This window comes from Panthera onca, chromosome E1, assembly GCF_046562875.1.
Source record: "Panthera onca isolate mPanOnc1 chromosome E1, mPanOnc1 haplotype 2, whole genome shotgun sequence".
Taxonomy (NCBI): Eukaryota; Metazoa; Chordata; class Mammalia; order Carnivora; family Felidae; genus Panthera; species Panthera onca.
In genome coordinates, this window is record NC_138352.1 from 1,323,420 (window position 1) to 1,346,408 (window position 22,989).

The 22,989-nt window shown below is 56.9% G+C and overlaps 2 protein-coding genes across 5 annotated transcripts in view; both read right to left on the reverse strand.

Moving 5' to 3' along the window:
* Nucleotides 1–6,263: 6,263 nt before the first annotated feature.
* CD79B (CD79b molecule) lies at nt 6,264–9,682 on the reverse strand. Of its 2 annotated transcripts, none has more exons than XM_060645714.3 (6): nt 9,512–9,682; nt 8,798–8,845; nt 7,651–7,953; nt 7,290–7,408; nt 6,974–7,015; nt 6,264–6,861 (listed from the first exon to the last, which is right to left on the reverse strand). In XM_060645714.3, the coding sequence occupies exons 1-6, from the start codon at nt 9,576–9,578 to the stop codon at nt 6,763–6,765; spliced, it is 678 nt and encodes a 225-aa protein (XP_060501697.2). In that variant the 5' UTR covers nt 9,579–9,682; the 3' UTR covers nt 6,264–6,762. The 2 variants fall into 2 exon arrangements, with proteins under 2 accessions (XP_060501697.2, XP_060501698.2); XM_060645715.3 differs by having other exon boundaries at nt 8,798–8,842; nt 9,512–9,678.
* Nucleotides 9,683–13,665: 3,983 nt separating this feature from the next.
* Nucleotides 13,666–22,989, reverse strand: part of SCN4A (sodium voltage-gated channel alpha subunit 4) — a 45,714-nt gene continuing 36,390 nt past the window's right edge. For all 3 annotated transcript variants that reach the window (XM_078438301.2, XM_081791091.1, XM_081791092.1), the window contains exons 17-25: nt 22,634–22,788; nt 21,925–22,098; nt 21,678–21,800; nt 20,096–20,374; nt 19,772–19,825; nt 19,366–19,503; nt 18,753–18,857; nt 17,842–18,112; nt 13,666–17,077 (exon numbers count right to left, since the gene is read on the reverse strand). In XM_078438301.2, the coding sequence (XP_078294427.1) occupies nt 15,852–17,077; nt 17,842–18,112; nt 18,753–18,857; nt 19,366–19,503; nt 19,772–19,825; nt 20,096–20,374; nt 21,678–21,800; nt 21,925–22,098; nt 22,634–22,788 (2,525 nt within the window). In that variant the 3' untranslated portion in view covers nt 13,666–15,851. The remainder of the gene's footprint in view (nt 17,078–17,841; nt 18,113–18,752; nt 18,858–19,365; nt 19,504–19,771; nt 19,826–20,095; nt 20,375–21,677; nt 21,801–21,924; nt 22,099–22,633; nt 22,789–22,989) is intronic.

The following is a 22,989-nucleotide window of genomic DNA, read 5'->3' on the forward strand; positions in this document are numbered from 1 at the left end:
ATCTGCTAGGGAAGGCACTGGGACCCATGGAGCTGTTCTCCAGGCAGGACAGAGGAAGGATCAGAGTGGGCTGTCATTAAAGATATAGGCCTGGGGCACCTGGGTGACTCAGTCGGTTAAGCGTCTGACTTCAGCTCAGGTCATGATCTCAGAGTTCTAGAGTTTGGGCCCCACATTGGGCTCTCTGCTGTCAGCACAGAGCCTGCTTCGGATCCTCTGTCCCCCTCTCTCTTTGCCCATCCCCAACTCATTCTCACTCTCTGAAAATAAACTTAAAAAAAATTATAGGCCTGAAGAAGAGGGGGAGCATGGAGAAGGCTTTCCTCTCCTCCTTGCAGCTCTACCAGAGAGGAGGGGCCAGGAGGGAAATGGAGGAAGCTCTCTGAGCCCCACACAGCTTTCTGCCTCCCCACCCCCATCTTTCCACCCTGTGGAGGGGAACTGATGTGAAACCCATCATGACCAGTTTCTAGCTAATGAGACTTGTATGTGAACTATGGACCAGGGGGGAAGCCTCAGACCTCCCCTAGGAGTGAGAGTCCAGGAGCCCAAGATGGGGACTGCTTGAGAAGCACACAAGGTGGGCACAGGTGAAAGGTGGCTGAGGCTCTGTCTGCATAGGCAGTGTACTGCTGAGAATAGGTGGAACTAGCCAGATCCGGGGAGTGTCTTCTCTCACCAAACCAACTTCTGTTGACCCCAGAACTAGATCGGCTCACAGGACTCTGGGGGTCCCTGGGGATACACCTTTACAGAAAGATTTACCGTGGTGGCAGTCACTGGACCCAAGAGGCAGGCACTGAAGGCTATGGACTTGGGATTTTCCCTCCAGGACTGGGGAGTCACCCATCCTTTCCTGGGGCACCACGGGGCCAACCCCCTGGCTTCTCCAGGTTCAGAGACTGTCCAACCACGGCCTCTGCATGGTGGCTGAAGGGAAGAGGCCATGATTAGCATCTCTGGGGGCAGCCAAAAAAGGCTCAGGATGAACTGCCCATTATCTTGGAATCTGTGAAATTCAGTGTGTTTGGAAGCCCTTCCTATTTCCAGAATTGAAATCTGGAGTTTTCTGTACCTGTTGTGGAAGCTCACAGATTTGCTTTTGATCTAAAAGCGGCCTCTTTCAGGGTTCAGGAGCCCCTCTGAGGTTCAATCCGTGGGGTGTGGGGCCAACTTTTTGGGGGTCTTACTTACCCTGGCTGTAGAAATAGCCTCAGAGGGACTGATGGCCATTTTTTCCGTTCCCCCCCCACTCTGGTCACTTGACGTCCACTAACTCTGTCCTGCCTTCCTTGAGGCTGGAGGCTGGGATTGCCCCTGGGACATACTCCACCTCTTCTTTGCTTCCAGCATGAGTCTGAGTACCGGTCAATCATTCAGCGTGGGGTCAAGGGCTCTAGAGAATATTATGTGGGGATTCCCAAAGGCTTCGTCAGGGGAGGTGGGGAAAGGATCACTATTCCTGAGTATGCCAGGCTCTGCACTGGCTGATAGGAGCTGGAGGCCCATTTCGTATGAGGACACGCTCAGACTCAAAGAGACAGAGTGGTTTTCCCACGGTTTCTCTGCTCTAAGTGATAGCTGCTGAAGGCCCCTATCTCCGCCCCCGTCCCCCCCCCCCCGTGTCCCCACCCCCCAGCACGAACTCTTTAGAACTCTCATCCAGGAGAGACAGTGGAGCTGTGGGGCGTGGACAGAACGTTCCTCAGCACAAAGCTAGCAGAGTAAGGTCAAGTCCCCATTCAGAAGATGTTCAGTGAAGTTGGGGGGAATTGAACGGAAGGAACTTCACCCCAGAATGAGGTCCACGGACACCAAGAAAAGCGGCAGAAAAAACAACCCAATGTAGCCCGATTTAATGAACCAAATCACATCATCCTTCACATGTGTATTGCACGTTTCAGTGTACATCACGTTTTCACTTCCTTTATCTCATTGGACCCTTGGGTTTGCCAGAGGGCCCAAGCATGGAGGAAGGGCCTTGGAGGGCTTGGGGGTGGGGGGTCGAATGGGGGTGGGCACTCCTGTGGGTCGATAAGGTTGTTGTTTACACTGGTTGAGGATCTCTGAACCATCTAGAAGTGCATAACAGCCTACATAACTAGACCTATTATTAAGTCATTTCCACTTTGGGGACTATTCCCCAGGGAGACAGTCCCATTGAAAAAGAAGCAGTAAGTACCCGGCTGTGTCCAGCAGCTGTGGGAAGTCTGGGGTGCTTTCCTGACCGGTGCCCTTCACTGGAAATCATTCTACTCTTTTTGCCTTATTCTATGCTTATTTGTGAACATCTTAGCCCCCTTATGGGACTGCAAACCCTTTGAAGCTGGATTCATCCCTCTCATCCACTCGTTCGTTCACTGCCACTCTTCTTTGTGCATTACCTGGTTCTAGACGTAGCTGTCGCTTTTTCTGTATGCCAGATACTGTACCAGGCAGATGGGCATACCCTGATGAATGAAAGACATGATCCTTTCTTGGCTAAAGCTTATAGTACCCGGGGAAGAGAGACAATAGGAAACAAATAAATACATAATGGTAAAATATATAAGGAAATTTCATCTTGTGAAAACTGCCATGAAAGAAATAGCCAAGACATAGAGACGAGAGAACAGCCTGGGGAGAGGGGGGCACTGACAGGGGGGCACAGCCCCAGACCCAGGAACTCAACAAGCATGTGCTAGGTGGATTTGAATGAATGCAAATGCAAGACAATGCCAAGGAAAGAACCCAAACGCCCACCCACCCAGAAACGGTAAGGTAGGCCACGTTGTGCCTCAATGTCCTCCTCATAGAATGAATTCAAATAACTAGTGCCAAAAATATAAATAAAAAGTACAAGATCTTGCAATGCACGGCACTACATCCATGAAAAAATTTAAATGAAAAAAAAAATAGGCAAGGCAGTACGCAGATGCTGATCACAAGTCCACACAAATATTCTGCACGGACTCATGACCTGCTGTGCCTGAGCCCTAAGCGGGTCCTCACGAGGTGTTTAGCACCGCCTCCCCCCGCCCCCCTGCCCCCCTGTTTTCGCCATCTGAGAAAGTGGTGTTAGGTCGGAGAGAAAGAGGTTTTTTTGTTTTTTTGTTTTTTTTGGCTTTTTTTTTTTTAATTTGAGAAATGCACTAGGATCCTTCTAAATGTGTTTTTAACACCCTGTACTCTATCTTCAGGATTTAATGCTAGCTAATTTTTGTTCTCTGTGGAGTCACCATTTCCAGGTGAAGGCTTTGGAGCTGGAGGAGCAGCTGAGGTATCCCAAGTGGGTTTGTTGCTTTTTTTTGTTTTCTTAATTTTTTATTAATGTTTATTTTTGAGACAGAGACAGACAGAGTACGAGTGGGGGAGGGGCAGAGAAAGAGGGAGACACAGAATCTGAAGCAGGCTCCAGGCTCCAAGCTGTCATTGCAGAGCCTGATGCAGGGCTTGAACCGGCAAACCCTGAGATCCTGAGCTGAGCCGAAGTCAGGCGCTTAACTGACTGAGCCACTCGGGTGCCCCTGATGCTGTTCTGTTTTTGTTGGCAGCTGAGTCCCCAGCAGATTCGGAAGGTGCCAGAACCAGGAGCACTGTGGCGAGCCGGACACATCTGGTAATTCCACAGGGGTGGGCTCTGATTCCAGCCACTGGGGTCACCCAAAGAGAACACTCGAGGACAGGATCTGGGAATCCCAAACCCCGTGTTCCAAGATGGCCTTTGAGGCCCTTCACAGAAGACCCAGACACCTGCTAAGGGACAAACACTACCTGCCAGTGACATTCAAACAGTGGCAGCTTTTCACATTTTGTTTTGTTTTTCTCTTACCTCTGATTCTGCTGGAAAAACACCCAAACCCTTGAGTCAGAGCACCCCAGGCCTAGCAGCACCTGCGTCGATAAAGGCCGGAAGTCAAGCTAGAACGAAGAAGGAACCAGCCTATGCTTACACCAGGGCCCCGAGGGACTGGGCTGGATTCCCCCAGTGGGCAGTGGGGCATGTGCCCACCGAGGCACCTTGGGGCTGTATTCTGGGGAGGGGGAGGCCTGGAGAAGCCGCCCAGAGCTGGCACCCTGGAAGGATGGCCCAATGGTGTGATCTCCAGCCCGGCTGGGAAGGGAGTGGGTCCTTCAGGGTGTTGAGACTTGCGAACAATGGGAAGTATTTAAAGATGGCCAGAGTTGTCCCAGGATTCTCTCCTCCCTGGTTCTCCTCCTTCTTCCTCCTCGGTGTCTCAGTGCTGCAAAGTCCTCCGAGGGAGGCAGCTGTGATATAGCGGAAAGAATGCCGGGTTTGGAGTCAGAAGGTCTCTGTGTGATTTTGGCCAGTTGTGATCTTCCTGGGCCTTGATTTGCTCATTTACCAAATGGGGATAATGCTGCCTCCTTCCAGGCTTATGCTGGGGCTCACGCAAGAGTATGTACATGAATATGGAGGTATTCAGTACAATCTTATTGACATTTAAGAGGTGCTCATTATATAAGTATTTTGGGGGCCCAGTAAAAGATTTTGGTTCACGTCCCGTATCCTGATTACAGCGGTGGGGTTACACAAATCTGCACATGTGCTAAAATTCATCAAACTGTACACTGAAAGAAAACATAGTCAATTTTACTACACGGCACAATTTTTTTAAAAAAACAGCATCTGGCTCAACGCCCTTCTCTCAGACAAGTTCTGATGATTCCCATTCTACAGATGAAGCAACTGAGACCCGGGGTTTTCATCATCCCCACCAGGATCATCCAGCTTCATCTCCACTGCCTCAGTCAGTTCTGGGGGCCAGGGACCCATAAGATAGAGACGGCGATACCCATGGCACAAGCCCCTAAGACAGAAAAACAGGCCAGGGAGGTCTTCTACATCATAACCATGGGGGCAGATACCTTTTAGGGGTGTCTGGGGAAGGAGGCAGGCCTTGCTGCTCGAATAGTTCCCTGCCAACAGTACTGCAAAGCATTACGGAAACTCAGTTATTCAGAACTATTAGTCTTTTCGTAAAGTCAGTGCCTCCCTAGACTCAGGGCAGCCCCAGGCTGGGGGAGACCCTGCTTGGGGGAGAAGTGAAGACTCCCTCCCACCCCCAGCCCGGCTGCCAGGGTCCCTCGTGGAGGTAGAAGGACAGAATTAGCGCCCCTATGCAAAGCAGCAGGAGAGGAAGGGCTCTGGCTCAGTGGAGGCAGATGCCAAAACAAACCAGTTTTCTCGGGCAGCCCAGAGACCAGGGAGGGAGAGGGCCCTACCTGGCCTGCCCAGCATGGCTTTGAGGGAGCACCACCGAGCGATGCAGAGAATGACTGTTGGAAACCCCAGGGCCAGGTACCTCAGCCCCCTGCTCCACCTGGAGTTCCAGGGGGAAGTTAGTAAAAATTGATGGCTGCCCTTATTGGCCCCCACATGCTGGGCTTGGTTCTCCAGTTAAGTTGGCAGCACCCTGGGGGCAGAGATTTCTCTGGCCCGAAGCCAGAGCATGAGTGGCAAAGAGGTGTTTCAGGGTCCCCCCAAGGTCAACAGGAAGTAGAGCGAGGCCTGGCTTTGCACATAGAGGTTAATGGCACCTGAGATCCTAGCTGGGAGTTGTTCCCAGTCACTCCTGCAGCTGGCAGTCGGGGCCCTAATTTGTAGGGCCCTAGGGATCATTTTGTGGGGAGCTTGGGGCCCTAGGGGACCTCTGATGTGGTGCTGGGAAAGGCTGAAGGAGTCACCTGACGAAGGACCCCCAAACTTCACCACCGCAAAGCCTCCCTCTTTAGGAATCTCTCTCTTGCATGGCTCTGGGTCAAACTTAAAAACAAAATTTCCAGGCTTGGTAGGGATTCATTTATCTGGAGAACATGGCCAGCATGGGCAGCACAGGCCAGTAACAGGGCTGGGGCAGGGCCTGGGGATATTTGGGAGGGCTTCTTGTAGGTGGAGGGCATTAAAGGACAGTAGGGTTGGGATGGGTGGGTGAGGGCAAGCTCCTCCAGGGCTGAGACCCCTGCCCTACAGAGCAGGACCCAAGCGCTGCTCGTGGGCTAAAGAGAAGGCAGGATGGGGGCATGCCCGCCAATAAGGGCTATTAGCTTTTCTCCAGGCTGGGCCCAGCTAACGGAAGATGGAAGGCATGTCCACAGATCCCAGCCAGGCCTTCAGAGAGAAGCCCGTGAGCACGGGAGAGGTCCGTGAGCCCTATGGCAGTCATCCTCTCCCGCACCCCACGGGCCCACAGGGGCCCAAACATTTGTGCCCAGAGAGACTCTCACCCACTCCAAACCCATAGATGTCACAAGCCTGTGTGTAGTTTCACGACACACCGTTTATTACATAGGACAATGGGATCAAGGCTAGGAGCTCCCTGGGGTAGCAGAGGGAAGGAGAGAGTGGGAGAGGCAGGTGGCTCTCCCTGGCCCCTCTGTGGCCAAGTGGGACGGGCCACCACCTTTCCCAGGCTCTGCAGGAAGCTGGTCTGCTCTGAGTCCATTTGCAGTTTTCGGATAAGCCTCTGTCTTCCCCGTCCTGAACGTGGGATGGATCCCCACATAGCACCCCCAGAAGGCTGGGTCCAGTCTGTCCCCAGAGAACTCCTCACTCCACATCACCGCCCTGCACCCCTTCTACTCTGGTCTCCTCGGTAAGAGCTGGAAACCAGGGGCTAGAGGGGCAGGCAGATCTGGTGGGCCAGCTTCGGAGGCTGACCGAGGTCCGGGGAAGAGATGAGCTGGGAGCTGGCAGTGGCTCTGAAGCAGTCCACGAAGGCCCAGCTGGCTGGGCCCAGAGGCGTGGGGAGGGCCGGCCCCTCACTCTTGGCCTGGGTGCTCTCCCACTGACCACTTCACCTCTCCCGTCCGTAGAGTCACTATGTCCTCATAGGTGGCTGTCTGGTCAATGTTCAGGCCCTGGAGACATGGAACGGTGCTTAGGCCTTGGTTACTCCTTGACCACGCCAGTGGACGGTGCCATCAAGCACCCCACAGCCCCCAGCGCCGCGGGGGTCCCCCCGTCCCTTACCTCATAGGTGTGGTCTTCATCCATTCCGGGCTTGCTGTCATCCTGGCGGGGCGAGGGATGGAGAGCAGAGTGTTAGCTTCCCTCCCCCCCCATCCACTGCTGGGCCAGGCCGGGGAGGGCCAGGGAGACTGGCCCGGGGGGAGGGGTTGGGGGTGAGGGGCGAGGGGTGAGGAGGTGAGGTGCCCTCTGCCAGAACAACCGAACGAATGAAGGAGAGTTTGAACAGGTGTCAGTGGGCAGGCTGTGGGCCTGGGGAGATGGAGACCCTGCCCACGTCTGGCCTGCCCCATGGCCGCCCCCCGGCCCCCGTGGTCACCTTGTCCAACAGCAGGAAGATGGGCACGATGATGAAGAGGATGATGAGCAGGGTCTGGATCATGATGATGCCATCTTTCAGTGTGTTCCTCCTCTTCAACTGTGCTATGGTGCTGAATCCTGTGGGGAGGTGGCAGGGGGTGGTGAGGCTGGGGCCCCCTCTTTGGGCCTGCACCCCTCAGGACCTCCTCAGCGGCTCTCCTGGGTGTTCTGTGGCCGCGGCCACCTTCACCATGTGGCCCCCCCCACGGGCGGCAGGCCGGGCTGGGGCAGGGGTGAGGGTGGCTCAGTGAAGGCTCCATGGCCCCATCACCCCTTCTCCCCCCCCCCCCCCCCGGCTGGAGGGCAGGCCCCGAACACACCCATGACTCGCAGCTCAGTGCCACAGCCCGTGCCGGGGGACGCCTTCAAGCAGTTCTGCTGGCAGAAGTAGATGCCGTTGTCCTGAAACTGGATGCCCTGGATGGTGAGGGTGGCAAAGGTGCCGTTCTGGCTCCTTAGGATGCGGGCGTCTTCCAGCAGTGGCTTGGGCTCCAAGTCCGTCTCCCGCTTCCGTAGCCAGCTCACCGCTCCCAGGTCCTTTGTGTAGCACCTGATCTCCACCATGGCTCCCCTTTTGCGGGCTATGAAACGTGGGTTCTGCCAGACCCGGGCACAAGTGCTTCCTGTGGGCACCGAGGCCGGGATCAAAATCCCGCTCTGCATCTTCCCAACTGCCAGCCCAACCACGGACCCCCGCCCTTGTCTGTCCTTGCTTTTGGGTATAGGACGGTCATGAGGCAGAGGTGTGGAGGAGCTGAGCCATGTGAGTGGCCAGAGGCCAAACCACCGGGTCCCGCCCCTTCCTGATTGCACCACCCCCCTGTGCCCCAGCATTTGATTTTCCTTTAGAAGGGCTCTGGAACCTTCCGATTTCTTTCCATGCCTATACAGCAGCCTGATCTAGGCCTCTCCTGCTGGGGTCCAGAGGCCCATAGGACAGCCCCCCCACCTGGCCTGGTGCTCTCCCTTCGTTTTTATTCCTATATCTTCTTTCTCTCCCACATACTTACTCCAAGAAGCCTCCCTCCTGCCTCGTTCCCAGTAAGCGAACCGTAGGAATCCCTGAGGCCCTATGGCCTGTCAGAGCCCCTAAAGTTACAGACTCTTTCCCGGGCTGAGTCCGACAACCGCCCCCCCCCCCCCCACTAGACAGACCCAGCCTGAGTCCCCAGTGGAACTCCCTCTGGCTCCCCGCCTCCCAGCTTGGGTTTAGTCACACCCCTTAGTCTCTGGGACTGGAACACTTATGTCTAATGAGGATGACAGCTGGCAGGAGGGGTGCTGGGGGGCCCTTGGAGCCAGGCCTCTGAGATGGAGACCCTAAGGTAGCCTAGAGATGGGTGTACCGGCTGGGGAGATGCAGGGGCACAAGGGCACAAGGGGCAGCCATGGCACGGACCCTGGGACCGGGACCAGCACTGGACGCAGGCACACTTGCCCCCAGAAGGGGCAGGGGAAGTGGCTGACCTTTGGGATCCTGGTACAGGTCTTCTGTTTTGGCTGCTGGCACACCTGCTGGGTGGGAGGAAGTAGGCGGGGCTGGGTCAGGGCTCTCCCCTGGAAAGTGGCTGCCCCACCCCTGGGGCCCCCAGCATTCCTAGACCCACTTCCTCCTCTCAGGACATCAGCTTCGAGACCCTTCAGCCCCACCGCAGCAGCGCTCCGGAGAGACTGGAATGGAGCAGGGTCACCAGATACCCACTTCCCGCCCCCTCCTTCTGCCTTTGACCTGACCAACGGCCTTGAGCAGGCACCCTGGATGAGACCAGGAGGGAAGTCACAGCTGGATGGCTGTCCTGTCTTCCAGCCCAGGGGACCATTTCTGGACCATGCACGTCCCAGGGTCTGGTTGGGGGCAGCCTCTCTCCTGTGTCGCCCCCACACAATGCCCTCAAGGGACTGGGGGTGAACCACGTCATGGACACCAACCCCTCACCTCACACCCAGCTCGGCCTGACGCCCTCCAAACAGGAGAGGGGCTGGGGCCACGGACCCCCTGAGCTCCTCAGCGTAGGTGATACGCCAGACCCAGGCCCCGGGGCAGTCAGAGGGAGACAGGAGGCCGAAAGTGTGAGAGACAGAAGGGGGAGGTTGGAGAGAGCAGGACACAGAGCGGTGGAAACAAGCAAACAGGCCGTGACAGAGAGCGAAACCACGGGTCTCGTTTCGGGGGTGCCGTACCTGACAGAAGCAGCAGCAACACCACCAGCCAGTTGCTGGGCATGGGAGACAGCACCAGCTCGGCCATGGTTACCACTCCGTCTCTGTCTCTGACCCCGAGCTGGTGACGAGGACAGAGGCTCCTGGGGGGGAAAACGTGTAACTGCCTGGGCTGCAGCCGGTCCCCTCCCCGCCTCTTCCCCACCAGGCCCCTTCCTGCCATGCAAATTGGGACCCAGGGGAGGCACCAGCTCTCCGGGGACCCTGGGGGAGGGCGGGGGAGGGAGGGCTCTCTTGTCAGCTGTGCTGCTAAGGCTCAAAGGGCATCACAGCTGGGGTCCACCACGGTGGTGGTGGGGGGACCCTGGGAGGCAGGAGCCTCTCAGTCTTCTGAGGGTAGCTTGTGCGTCCCTCCCCTTGTCCCCACCCCACTGATGGTCATGTCCTGGAGTCCCCCGGCCTCCTATTGTACAGTTCAGATTCCCAGGCACTTAGCTGAGTACACATGGGTCCTGTGGGTGAGTGTGAGCACAGCTCCTTGGCTCGGGCTCAACCTGCGCTCTGCAGGAAGAGAGGCACCAAGGGAGGATGGTACAGGGGTGTGGGGGGCAGCTATGGGCCCAGGCCCGGCACCTGGAGAGGCCCAGAGTGCAGCCTCTTGGCTGGAGTGCAGGCAGCCATGTTGGGGGTTGACGTAGATTTGACCCTGTGGAGGAAGGGAGCCACAGAGGTTCTTGAGCAAGAGCCAGGTGTGACAGCCACCTGGGACAAGACATGGTCCAGACCCTGGCAAGAGGCCTCCCTTCCTCACCTGGTGAGAGAATTTGTTCTCAAAAAGGGGGTGAACTTAGGTAGGTAGAGACAGCTTAGAAAAAACCTACAACTCAGCTAATCAAGGGACTCCCAGGGATTTGTCCATAGCTCTCGGGTCTTGGGCAGGGGGACAGGAGGCTAGTGCTGGGGAATCTTCAGATTCTGAAACTAAGAGGCTCTCTGGCTTTATCTTGCCAGTCAGTAGAGTGGTGGATGAAACCATAGTGTTCTGGAGATGTGTTAGAGAGATGTGGAGCTGCCTCCCACGCCAGGGTTGACAATGAGAAAGGCAGGGATCTGGGTGGTACCCCCTTAGTCCTGGTGGGCATAGGCCCCTAGTAGGGGTTACCCCCAAGGAGTGCCAGCCAGGACCAGAGCTATAGAAAATGGGGACTGGAGAGTTAAGTTTTCATCCGAGGTACAGCTCGTTCCTGGCAGTCCCAGATGTTCTTGCTGTTCCCAGATGTTCCAGATGAAAAAAAAACATTTCTCTGAAAAGGTGTCAGATGTTCAGTTCGCAGAACAAACAGCCCAGGAATATAAACATCACCTGAGGTCAGCCTGGGGACCACAGTCCCCTTGTGCTGGTGGCGGTGGTTGGAGACCCTCCAGAGGAATGGGGAGGGGGGGAATCCAGGGGTCTTTGCATTTAATAAAGTACCTCCTCATAATGGAGGCCTTGGTTAGCTTTGGAGCTAGTGTCCCCCCGACGTTGGGAAGCTAATGGGGGAAGGCTTGGGGTACACACCTATGTGTGCGCACGGGTGTATGCTCACACGGGTGTGTTGCCTGGGCTGTGTGGTGCGGGCCCTGCTCAGGAGCTGGTCCCGGGGCCCAGGGTGGCCTCATGGGGGATGGAGGCTGGGGGCAGTTGGCATCTTGCAAACACATCCACACATCCACGTCCCCCCCGTGCGCAAGGATGCAGATGTGTCCTTTGGACTTCATTCCCATTCATGCCGGGCGGGGATCCGTTTTCAGGAGCGGGTGGAAGCGGTGCCCCCCCTCCACCCGCCCCCTGCGCCTTCGGGGTTATTTGTCACAGTTGGGGCCGTGCTGTTCCCTCTCTGGTGACAACAGTACAGAGTTCTGTCTGGGGCTAGTGACGTCTTTTCTTTCCTGGAACAGGAGGCCTTATAAGCCCACTCCTGCCTCTGCCCCCGGCTTCCCTGGGCTGCAAAAGACCCCAACATCTGGCAGCCCCCACTTCACCTTTCCAGGAAGACAGCATCAAGACAAGAGATGGGGGCATGCGGAGAGGGGACGAGGGGCTTAGGAGTTTGAGGAGGCAAGAGGTCAGGGACCCCCCCCCCCCCAGCAACCCTGGGAAGGGTGGGAGAGGACACAACCTCAATTTGGAAGGAGGGGTTCAGAGTTCTGCCCTCCCCTCGGTCCATGCTTCCTGGCTCTGTTCCGCTGGCTGTTTTGTGGAAGAGGCCTGCTGGCTAAGAAGGTTTGATTCCCGGCCCTGCCGTGTACCAGGTAGAAAGCCGCCCCACGTTCCCTGGTGCTTCTCAACAAGGGGTGATCCTGCCCCCTCCCCCCGCCCCCCTGGGAGCATTCGGAAAGGTACTGGGACCGTTTCAGTGGTCGCAGTGACCAATGGGCACCACTGGCCTTCACGGACCAGGGGTGCTGAATTCCCTGCAGCGGGAGGGACAGTGTCTCACAAAGCAGATTTCTTGCTCCACATGTCAACAGCGCCCCAGTTACGCAACACCCATTCTTAACCCTCAGAGCCCAAGTTTCCTCATTCGTGTAAGACAGAAGTAATCGTAATAATCCATTCTTCACTTCGGGGCCGTCATAAGCGTGGAAGGGAATCCAGTATCTGAGCGTTTGGTGAGAAATCTGGGAGCACAGTTTACCCTCAGGAAGGTGGGGAGTAGCACTGATAACTGGCTCTCCAAAGTGGATAATTTTGAAATATTAGCTTATGTTTTTCATCCAGTATTTTGCCTCTTTTCCTCCACTATTCAAGGCTCAGGGGAAGGGTGGGTCAGGGCACTGCGCGAGATCTCCTGTCCTTGGAGCCAGACAGAGCCCTAGGCACGGTTTGCAGAAACTTACAGTGAGAAGGAGCCCCACCCCCACCTCACGGAGGGAGGTCAGCACCCTGGTGGGGGGCTCAGGACCCTGCAGGGATGCTGAGCCCCTCTCCCCACGCAAAGAGAACAGCAAGGTGGGAAGGGGCCTCAGGAAGACGGCTGACGGATGTCAGGGTGGCCTGTGATGCCACGTAACCTCAGGACCCAGGAAAAGGGGGTGCAGGAATCTTGTAAAGGAGTGTTTACTAGTTTGAACACATACAGCCCTGGGAATCAGAAATCAAGTTGTAGAAAACAAAATTATATATGAAATTATATTTCACCCACCAGGACTGTGGACTCATCTCACTACATCATATTACTCATTGTCACAGGTCCATAGGGACCCTGGGCTCTCTGAGGTCAGGGTTCAGAGGCAGGGTCTTTAGGGGGGTATCTCTGAGGAGAGGGAGGGGTCACACCAAGTGTCCCTCAGGCACCTCTGGGCCTTTGGCGGGGGTGGGGGGGGTGGCGCACAGAGAAGTGAAGGGTCCAGAGAGGAGGGACTGGGGCCACTGGGTCCCAATACCATTTCCTGGGCACCATCACGGGTGGGGAGAGGGAGCGTGGTGCTGTTAGGGGTGGAGGGCCACGGCCCATGACCTTACCTGGCCTCTTGGACTCCAGCTAAGAGGTGGGAGTTGTAACCCTAAAAATAAAACTGCCAGGTATTTTACCAGCAAAAGACAGGTTGATTCCGGAATGGCAGAAAATTGCAATGCCAAACAAGCAAGGAGGGCAAAACCGCGGGCATGTCCACAAAGGAGAGGACGCGCTCCTTTACGGAGGAAAGGGGGACTTTGGGAAGGCTGTTGTAAACAAAAGTCCATTGGTGTGAAGTGGGAGCTGGAAGTATGGTGGCTTCTCATTGGCCGAGCTGTGACTGTCTCTCATTGGCTGGGCTGTTGCCAGGGCAGGAGGAAAGCTTTTCTTCTCAGCTTCAGGGATAGTAAATTGGTGTCCACCTGCAAGGTCATCTCTGTTGGGTCTACATTGATGATGAGTGGTGGAGCCTGAGCGCTTCCTCTGCTGAACCTCACGACTCCATTTTAGTGAGGTTCCCCTTTCTTAATTTTCAGAGTCCAAGCCTCCTTTTGGAGGGGGGCAAGAAAGAGCTGGACTGGGCCAGAGGGGGAATTGGGGCCCTCTCCCCACCCTGAGGCTCCCCGAGCCTTCCTCATTCGGCTTCAATCCCCACCAGCCCTTCTTGTCCTTGCAGCCCTCAGACCCTGTCAGTGTCCACATGCGGAGGTGCGGAAGGAAGAAGCTCGCACATGAGAGGCACCAGGGGGAGGTTTATTATAAGAACTGTACAAAGGAGCCTGCCTGCCAGCCTGGCTTGGGCCTGTTCCCACCCAGAGTGGGAATGGATGTGGACGTGTGGGGGAGGGGGCCACGGGCAGGGGAGGCTCTGCAATCTGGATGCAGTCCAATGGCAAGTATCCAGTCCAACGGATGCTGAGGCTCTTGGGGCTACCCTAGTTTGGGGCCTGAGGAGGGAAGGGGCATGGGCAGGGTGCTGGTCAGGGAGGAGGCTGCCCTCTGTAGGATGCACCTTCTGCAGGAAGAGACAGAACTTGTGCAGGAAGATGGAAGGAGTGGGGCCTCCTTCCACAGAGGACACAGGCAAGAGACAGGGAGCAGGGCTGGGACAAATGGGTGTGATAAAGAGACTAGGAGGAAGGGAGAGCGGGTAGCAAGGAGGCCAGCGAGCAGGGCAGACAGAAAGGAAGGCTCCAGCCACAGGAACGCACGAGGGTGTATGCGCGCGAGCGCGCGCGCACACACACACACACACACACACACATTGTTTTGGAGGTTTTGCTGCTTCCTGAGTTTTAATCAAACTGTTCACAAGAAACAAGAAGAAAGAGAAGAGGAACTTAAGGTCAACAGGGACTCAACGTGCAAACCTGCCCACACACGTTCACATTTATCCACATATAGCACAGGCACACCACACCAACAGGCCTGCACAGGAGACACACACACACACACACACACACACACACACACACACCAGTCAGACTACAGGGGCACGCGGACATGGTACACACTTGCAGAGACAGGACGTAGCACTTCACGTACTTGAATGCACACACACAGCTGTACACATAGGTGTGAGGCAGACACAAGGCACACACACAAGTGAATAAATCCAATGACACCTGTGCAGGTGTCTCCCTGCCTCCTCTGAGCTCCGGGAGCCAGCAGAGGCCTGGCTGGTTCTGCCATGCCCGGATCAGTGGTGCCAACAAAAATGGAAGTTGGAAGGTTGGGCCTGAGCCAGGAGAGCTGTGCATATCCCAGTGTTGAAATCTCTAACACGGGAGCAACGACAACACTCTTAGGATCACTTTGAGGATGGGGAAGAAGAGGATGAGGAGGAAGGAAAAGAGAGATGTGGTGGGGGATGAGAGCATCTCAGGGCTTGGTGAGGCTACAAAGAGCCCTGTGACACTAATGGAGGAGTGAAGAAGGGAGGGAGGAAACAGAAATCTACCTCCGGAGCTCCAGGGTCCCTGCCCCACCCCAGGTCTGGGTGCTCAGGCCAAGAAAGCCTCCAGTGCAGTGATGCAGCTGACAACACCCAACCTATCCCAGCCATCCGTGCTTCCTAGAAAAAGACAATTCTCAAGTGGAACCCTCTGTCCGCTCTTCCCCTAGGGGCCAGCCAGGGGAGCCAGGGGCCTGCACAATGGACAAAGCAGGAAATGGTTTCGGGGGCCACAACCCCAGCCAGATGCATTAGGATCCAGGGGCCAATCAGACTTGGGGAGACATTTCTGGACCAGTGACGTTTCCCTTCTCCAGGGAATCCATGAGCTGGCAGGATGAAGCTATGTCCCAGCTGGGGGGCGGGCTGGTAGGCCCCTGGGGTCAGGTGTCCACTCTCACTGAGGTTAAGACATCTTTATCCAGGGAGTGCCTGGCTGGCTCAGTCAGTGGAGCCTGCGACTCTTGATCTCGGAGTTGTGAGTTCGAGCCCCACGTGAGGTGTGGAGATTACTTAAAAATAAAATCTTTAAAATATATCTTTATCCAGGAGGGGTCTGGGGGGGGGGGGCTGAGCCACTTCCTGAGGAGAGGCCTATAGCCCTTAAGACTCTGGTGGCAGGAGGGCAGCTAACCCATCCATCGTAGGCTGGCTCCTCCCCAACGTGGGGGGCAGAGATTCTGGTGTTCTGACCTCCCCCCAAGAGGAGAGGCAGCAGGGCCCATGAGGAGGTGAGGACAACTTGAAATGAGAAATCATGGAAGCTGGGGCCTCGGGCCCAGTGTGGAGCCTCTGAGCGCAATTCCCATTTTCCATGGCCTGGGTGTCAGCCCCAGCGTGACCAAATCCTGTCCCCAACAGAGAGCCGATCAGTCGCAGACTCAAAGCCCTGCTCCCTCAGTGAGCAGGCACCATGAGGGAGCTTTGGGGCTGTGCCAGGCTCAGCTGGCCACCTCGTTACTGCCTAGACGAGAGATTCCTTGACCCCCGGGCGCACTGTCTGCCCTGGGGATGGGGAAGGAGGGAGGGCAGCGTCTGAGGGGCTGATGGGTATGAGTCCTATGGAAGGTCCAGAGTCCCCTGATGAGCCCTTTTCCTCACCTGTGCTCTGCACACTGCTGTTCCCATTCTCGTGGCCATACATCTTGCTCATGGTGTTGGCGATCAGGCCCTCCTTCTCAGGACCCCCATCCCCACTGCCATCCTGGCTGTGGCGGTACATGTAGGATGCCTGCTTCACAGTGCGCTGGAGCAGGTGCCGGCGGTAGGCCCTCTGGATCTTGATGGCACACACCTCCTCATGCTTCCTCTTGAGGGTGGTGGTGATGGGCTCATAGGAGACTTTGGAGGGGTTGGCTGCCATGAACTTCTCCTCCATGGTCTCCTTGAGGGCGTCCATTTCCCCAGAGTCACCTAGGACTTCCTTGGTGAGGGCAAAGAGGATGTCCAGGCAGTGGATCTTGTCCCCTGGCACCATGGGCAGGTCCAGCGTGATGAGCTTGATCTTGTTGGGCTTGGCGATTCTCAGTGGCTCCTGCAGGGTGTCCACAAAGTCAGAGAGGCGGCTGTAGGCAATGAACTGCGTGGCGTCAGGGTCAAACTTCTCCCACGTTTCGTAGAACATCTCAAAGTCGTCCTCACCAAGGGGCTCGCTGCTCTCCTCAGTGGCCACGTTGAAGTTCTCCAGGATGATGGCAATGTACATGTTGACCACGATGAGGAAGGAGATGATGATGTAGCTGCAGAAGAAGCAGATGCCGATGGAGGGGTTGCCACAGTCGCCCCTGACACTGGTGCCTGGGTTTTCGAGTGTAGGGTCACAGTCAGGGGGCCCGCTGTTGAGGATGGGGTTGAGGAGCCCATCCCAGCCAGCCGACGTGGTGATCTCGAAGAGGCAGATGATGCTGTTGCCAAAGGTCTCAAAGTTGAACATGTCGTCGATGCCCGACTCCTTCTTGACATAGGCAAAGTTGGACATGCCGAAGATGGAGTAGATAAACATGACCAGGAAGAGGAGGAGGCCGATGTTGAAGAGGGCAGGCAGGGACATCATGAGGGCAAAGAGCAGAGTCCGGATGCCCTTGGCCCCGCGGATCAGCCGCAGGACACGCCCGATCCGCGCCAGGCGGATCACTCGGAACAGTGTGGGTGACACGAAGTATTTCTGGATCAGATCGGAGAGCGCGAGTCCTGCAGGGAGGAAGTGGTGAGGACCACTGCCCTTGGGTAGGAGGCTGGGTCAGGGAGTAGGGGGCATGCAGGGCTCAAGGGGGCCTAGCCTGGTGTGCTCTTCCCCATAAGGGAGAGGTAGAAGCATGGTCCGAATGGCATGACCCATTAGGCCGGGCTCTTCCAGGGCCCTGGGGCCAGGGGCCACATCTCTGCCCTGACACAGCTAGATGGGGGTGGGATATGCCCAAGGTGATGGGGTGAGGGTACGGCTGACTCCCAAGGCTATTTGCAGATGCCACAGATGAGACAGAGGGAGGACAGCTCTGTGTGTGACTCTGGGCATGACATTTAACTTGTTTGTGACTCAGTTTCCTCATCTGTAAAGCAGACGCGGCAACAGTACCTGCCTCCCAGGATAGCACAGTGTCAGGTGCGTAATAACTGATCAATAAATGGTAGCTAGTTGCTATCATAATTACACACACGTCTCCGCACTTCCCCTGTGTGTATGGATAGTGGCACCATCTTATGTCTTCCGCTCAGCACATGGGCACCTGAGTGTGCATCTACCGGTCAGGTAAATGTTTCTAGCTGTGCATTCACGTGTGCGCAGGTGACGGACTGCCCGTGAGCCCACCCTGGGTGCCTTTGTGAATGCCAGGTGCATGGGCACACGTGTGGGTGTAAGTGTGCATGTGAGCTTTCCAGGTGCACGAGCAGGTGCACGAGAACGGGAGCACCCGGTCCTCCTGGATGACTCAGCCCGGCCTGGCCCCGCTCACCCACAATGGACAGGATGACAACCACAAAGTCGAAGATGTTCCAGCCGACGGTGAAATAGTACTGGCGCAGGGCGAGCATCTTGAGCACACACTCCCCGGTGAAGATGATGATGAAGACCATGTTGATGTTGTACAGGATGTCCACTTTGAGCTGGCTCTGGTCGTCTGTCTCCACCATCATGGTGACCATGTTGAGGCAGATGAGGATCATGATCGTGATGTCGAACACCTGCTTAGTCACGCAGTCGTACACCATGCCCTGGATCTTGTTCTGCAGCATGGGTAGGAGTGCAGGGGTGCACGTGGGTGGATGTGGGGGGGCAGTGGTAAGGACCCACACAGGATGTGGACAGGAGGGAGACACAAGATGACACAACAGCATGACAGACAGACAGAGAGAGAGAGAGAGAGAAGAGGTGTGTCAGGGCTTGTGGCAGAGTCGGCCAGGGCAGTGGGGGAGGGGGGGCGGGATCCCTCAGAGCAGATCATCCTGTGGGGTCTGTGGGTATCTTCCTCACTCTAGGACCATTCCTCCCATAAAGGTCCCCCAGCAACCTCTCATCCTTCTCCCAAAGTCACTGCTCACTCAGGAGGGTCCTCTTCCTTCCACTTCTAGGGGCCCTTGCCCCTGAGGCCACCAGCTGGAGGGGTGGGCGGACACTGGGGGGCTGTGGAGGGCCAAGTGAGGGGTAAAGCAGTGACTGGGGTTTATCAGGCAGCTGCCGCTCCTGCACGCGGTGCCTCTGTGCAGTTATAAAGAGGCCCCATTCCTCCTGGCTGGTGACCCCAGCTTCCCTGCAGGTGGACCCGGCCTCACACCAGCGACACAGCCTGGTGGGCAGAGTGCAGCCTGCATTTTGCCCTCATTGGTTCATAGAGGCTTCCAGAGGAGGGGCTCAGAGGGCTGGTACCTGGGGCCGGGGAATTGGCTTCTGAGGCTTCTTGGAGCCAAGCTTCTTCATGGCATTATAGTATTTCTTCTGTTCCTCCGTCATGAAGATGTCTTTCCCTCCAAAGTATAATGAGATGGGGCCTGTAAGGTTGGAGGTCCCTCTTCTCTGCCTCCAGGACCTCCCTACCTCGGGCACCACCCTTAAAGCAACCCCCATGCCAGGAGGGGAACCTGGAGGGGCCAGAGATGGGGGCTGAGGGAAGAAGTGAAGGGGGACTGAGGGGTCTGGAGAAGGGAGGGAGGGAGGGGAGGGAGGTGACAGACATAGGGGAGAGGATCAGCACTGCCCCATAGCTTGTTTTGGGCCAGATGCTCTCCATCAGTATCGTGTTGGGTCCTCTGAATGGCCTAGTCAGGCAGGTAGCATCAACCTCATTTTTAAATAAGGTTCTTAGAGGTCAAATCACTACCTTCAAAGTCGCTGGGTAGGATGTGAACCCAGGCTTGCTGCCCCAATCACGCAGCCAGCCACAGCACAGCAGGTGCTGAGGTGGCATGAGTGAGTATATGAAGGGACGGGTGAGCAGAGGGAGGGAGGACAGAGCCCCGGGATGGCTGGGATGGATACTCATCTTCTTCTTCTGCTGGTTGAAGTTGTCGATGATGACGCCAATAAAGAGGTTGAGGGTGAAGAAGGACCCGAAGATGATGAAGATGACAAAATAGAGGTACATGTAGATGTTCACCTCATACTGTGGCTGTTCCTCCTTCTGCAGAGTCCACAGGACAGGACGGGATGGAATGGGGAGGTCTGGGGGGACATGCTGGCTGCCCCTTGCTTCCCATCTCACTGTGGGCAGGAAGGGCCTGGGGCCCAGGGGTGGACCCTTCCACCCACCCCCCCAGGCTGCTGAGTTTGGGGGCTCCTGAGGAGGCGGCACGGGGGTGGGGATGGGCAGAATGTGCCTTTGTGCGTGTCTGGTCTGAGTCCTCTTCCCTGGCTGGCTCACCAGCCGTATCTCAGGGAGCCCCACTCACCTCCCGGGAGTCCACAGCTGCATACATGATGTCCATCCAGCCCTTGAAGGTGGCCTGTGAGAGTGTGGTTGGGCGTGAGGGGAGGGGCTGCTTCCTGTTTCCACCATCCATAAGTCTCCCTCCTCACCCCTGCCTGGTCCTCCCCAGAGCCCCAAGGGGCAGGCATCAAATAGAGACCAGAGTGGTCTAGATAGTACGTCAGGGTCCCATAGCACCAGAAGCAAGGTGGGCGGCCTCCTAACAAGGAGCAGTGGGCTTAGGGACAATGACAGTCTAGGAGCACCTCCATGCCAGTTTCGTGCAAGGGCAGCAGGTTATACTCACCACCTGCAGGAGGGAGAGGTAGCCTAGACCCACATTGTCATAGTTGACCTTGACGTTGAGCCAGCGGACCTGGCCCGTGTGCATCAGGCTTTCACACTCAGACTTGTTGTTGACCTCAGAGATGTCAAACCTCTCAGAGGTGGTGGTATTGATGCAGTAGTAGAACTTGCCGGCAAACAGGTTGACGCCCATGATGCTGAAGATGAGCCAGAAGATGAGGCAGACAAGCAGCACGTTCATGATGGAGGGGATGGCTCCCAAGAGGGCATTTACCACCACCTGGGGGGCCGGGGGAAGGGGTCATTGCCAGGTCTTTACCCAATCCCCTTTAGGACAGGGCCCTCCACCTACACTAACAAGGGGACCAGACAGGGCTGGGCATTGTTATTCAGGGACAGCTTCCTGGAGGAGGGTTGATCTGGGCCAGGCCAGGGGGAGAAGTCTGCTGGGCTATATGTTGGGGGTGGGGGTGGGTGATGGGGAACTGAAGAGTAGGGTTGGGGGTGCTGCTGGCCTAGTGGTTGAAGAGGGCTCTCTGCTTGGCTGGAGCCATCAGCCCAGAGTCAGGGCACTAGGCTTCTCTGGAAGCAGCCTGGCCACGGGTCACTAGGCAGGAGACAAACACTCCTTCCTCAGCCCCCATAGGAAACTCAGCCCCCGTGACCCGGCCCCCTGCTCATCTGCTCATAGCATCAGAGACACAGACACAGAAAAGAAGCCACTGGGGTCTTCAAAGCAGAAGGAACCTGAGACTGGAGCCCTGTGGCCAGGGCTGGCCACACAGGCCAACCTCACTATGTCAGGCCGGGCTAAATCTGAGAGCTGTCCTTTTTCAAGGAGAGGCTCTTTAGGACCTCCAGATAGAGTAGGTGGCACAAACCTGGTGATGCCTGGGGTAGCTCTATTCTTGGCTGCATGGCCATGGGGAGGCCATTTCCCCTTGGTGGGAAAGGATCCCTGGTTTTGGTGGGGTGGGGGTGGGGGTTGGGGAGGTGTCCAGCATTGGCCAGCCCCTAGCATGAACAGGAGGGAGTCACCTGGGCTGAGTGCACTGCTGGCCTACAACCAGCTGCTTCACAGAAGTTTGTCCCTCTGAGTGGGTTTTATTCCCAACAGACCTCTCTTGGCTGGGGAAATCCCATTTGTCTTGGCCAAACCCTGTATTTACTGTCACTTCTATTCTCAAGGGCCTGAGGGAAGGACGGGCAGGCACAAGCACCTGCCGGCTCATCCAGGTCTCAGAGCCCTGGCAGGCCCCAGTCTGAGGCTCAGAGGGACACCTATACACCCCAGACCTGCTTTCCTTCTTCTTCTCTCAGGCCTCGGTGCCCTCATGGCCCCTCCTGGGAGCTGATGCAGTCTCTGCTGCCTCCCAGTGATGGCAGAGATAAGCTACGGAGGGGCACTTGGGTGGTGTGGGATGTCTGGGGGCCCTCAAGTCTGGCCTTCAGCAGAGCCCAGAGCTCAAGGCCTCTCCTTCCCCAGTGGTGGCTGGAGTATAGACCTGCGCCCCCTTCACCTTGCCCTGCACTGGCTGCTCCCCCGATCCCTAGCTCTACTCAGAGTCCCCCTCAGTACCCACCCTCATGCCCTCAAATCGGGACAGCGCCCTCAGGGGACGCAGGGCTCGCAGTGTCCTCAGGGATTTGATGGGTCCCAGCTCCGAGTAGCCCAGCCAGTTGGCCACCAGGCTGATGATGGAGACCTGCAAAGGGAGGGTGGGGTGATCAGGAGGTGCAGGGCCTCCGAGTCAGGGCTCCCTAAGGTCCTTGGCCACAGGAATGCTTCTGGATCTGGCCGCGGGGCTGGGGGGTGGGGGGCACACTCACATCCACAATGAGGAAGTCAAGCCAGCACCAGGCATTGGTGAAGTACACCTTGAAGCCGTAGGCCACCCACTTGAGCAGCATTTCCAGGATGAAGATGTAGGTGAAAACCTTGTCAGCATACTCCAAGATGGTGCGGATGGTCCGCCGCTGCTCGATGTAAATGTCCTCGAAGGCCTGGGGGCCAGCACAGCCAGGGGTGGCCGGGGCAGGAGGCTGGGGCAACAGCCACGCACCCCCCCCCCCCAAACCTGCCCTATGCTGCTGCCTCCCAGCAGCACTGGGGGCCAGGCCAGGGGCAGGCTGCTGGCTTCTCGCAGACTCCCCGGGCCCACCGTGGGGGCAAGTGAGCTCTCCCACGGGGAGGAGCCCTTCAGCTCCCCTTCCCCAGGGGCAACACTCAGTCATCTGCTCGGAGGGACTTCACAGTGCCACATCTTCAACCCTGGCCCCCTCCCCCCACCTCAACCTTCCCAGGGCCGTCCCGCCTCTGTGCTGGTTGGCACCTGTTGCTGGGGGTGCACTGGAGCTGGACCCCATCTGTCGCTATAAGAAAATTCACACATTCTACCTCATATCCTGCAACCACAGGTAGGTCATTTTAGGATTCTCTGGGGGCCCAGACTGCCCAGGTCTCGTCCCTCCCACGGTGTGGAAAGGAGGGAGCCCTGGGAGGTCCTCTGCCCATGCCCGTCCCCAGGGCCGTGCCTACCAAGGCCCCGCTGCTGAGCAGGATCATGAAGACAATGAAGGTCTCGAACCAGTTATGCTCGACGATCTTGAAGCAGGCCCTGCGGAGGGTCCACCACATCTTCCCTCGGCCCTGGGAGATGTCCACGTAGAGGAAAGGGCAGCGTTGCACACAGGCTGGGGGAGGGAAGGGGGCAAGGGCGCCATGTCACAGGACTGGGGGCGGCCTCTGGACGCACAATCAGCGTGTTCCCACCACCTTCCCAGGTGCAGCCGTCCTCATCTTCTCCGCCTCTCCCAAGCAGCCTTCAGGCTGCCCAGCCCAGCCCCAGTGTTTCTGCAGGGCTATCTCCTGAAGGGCTGGGCTGGGCAGGCCTC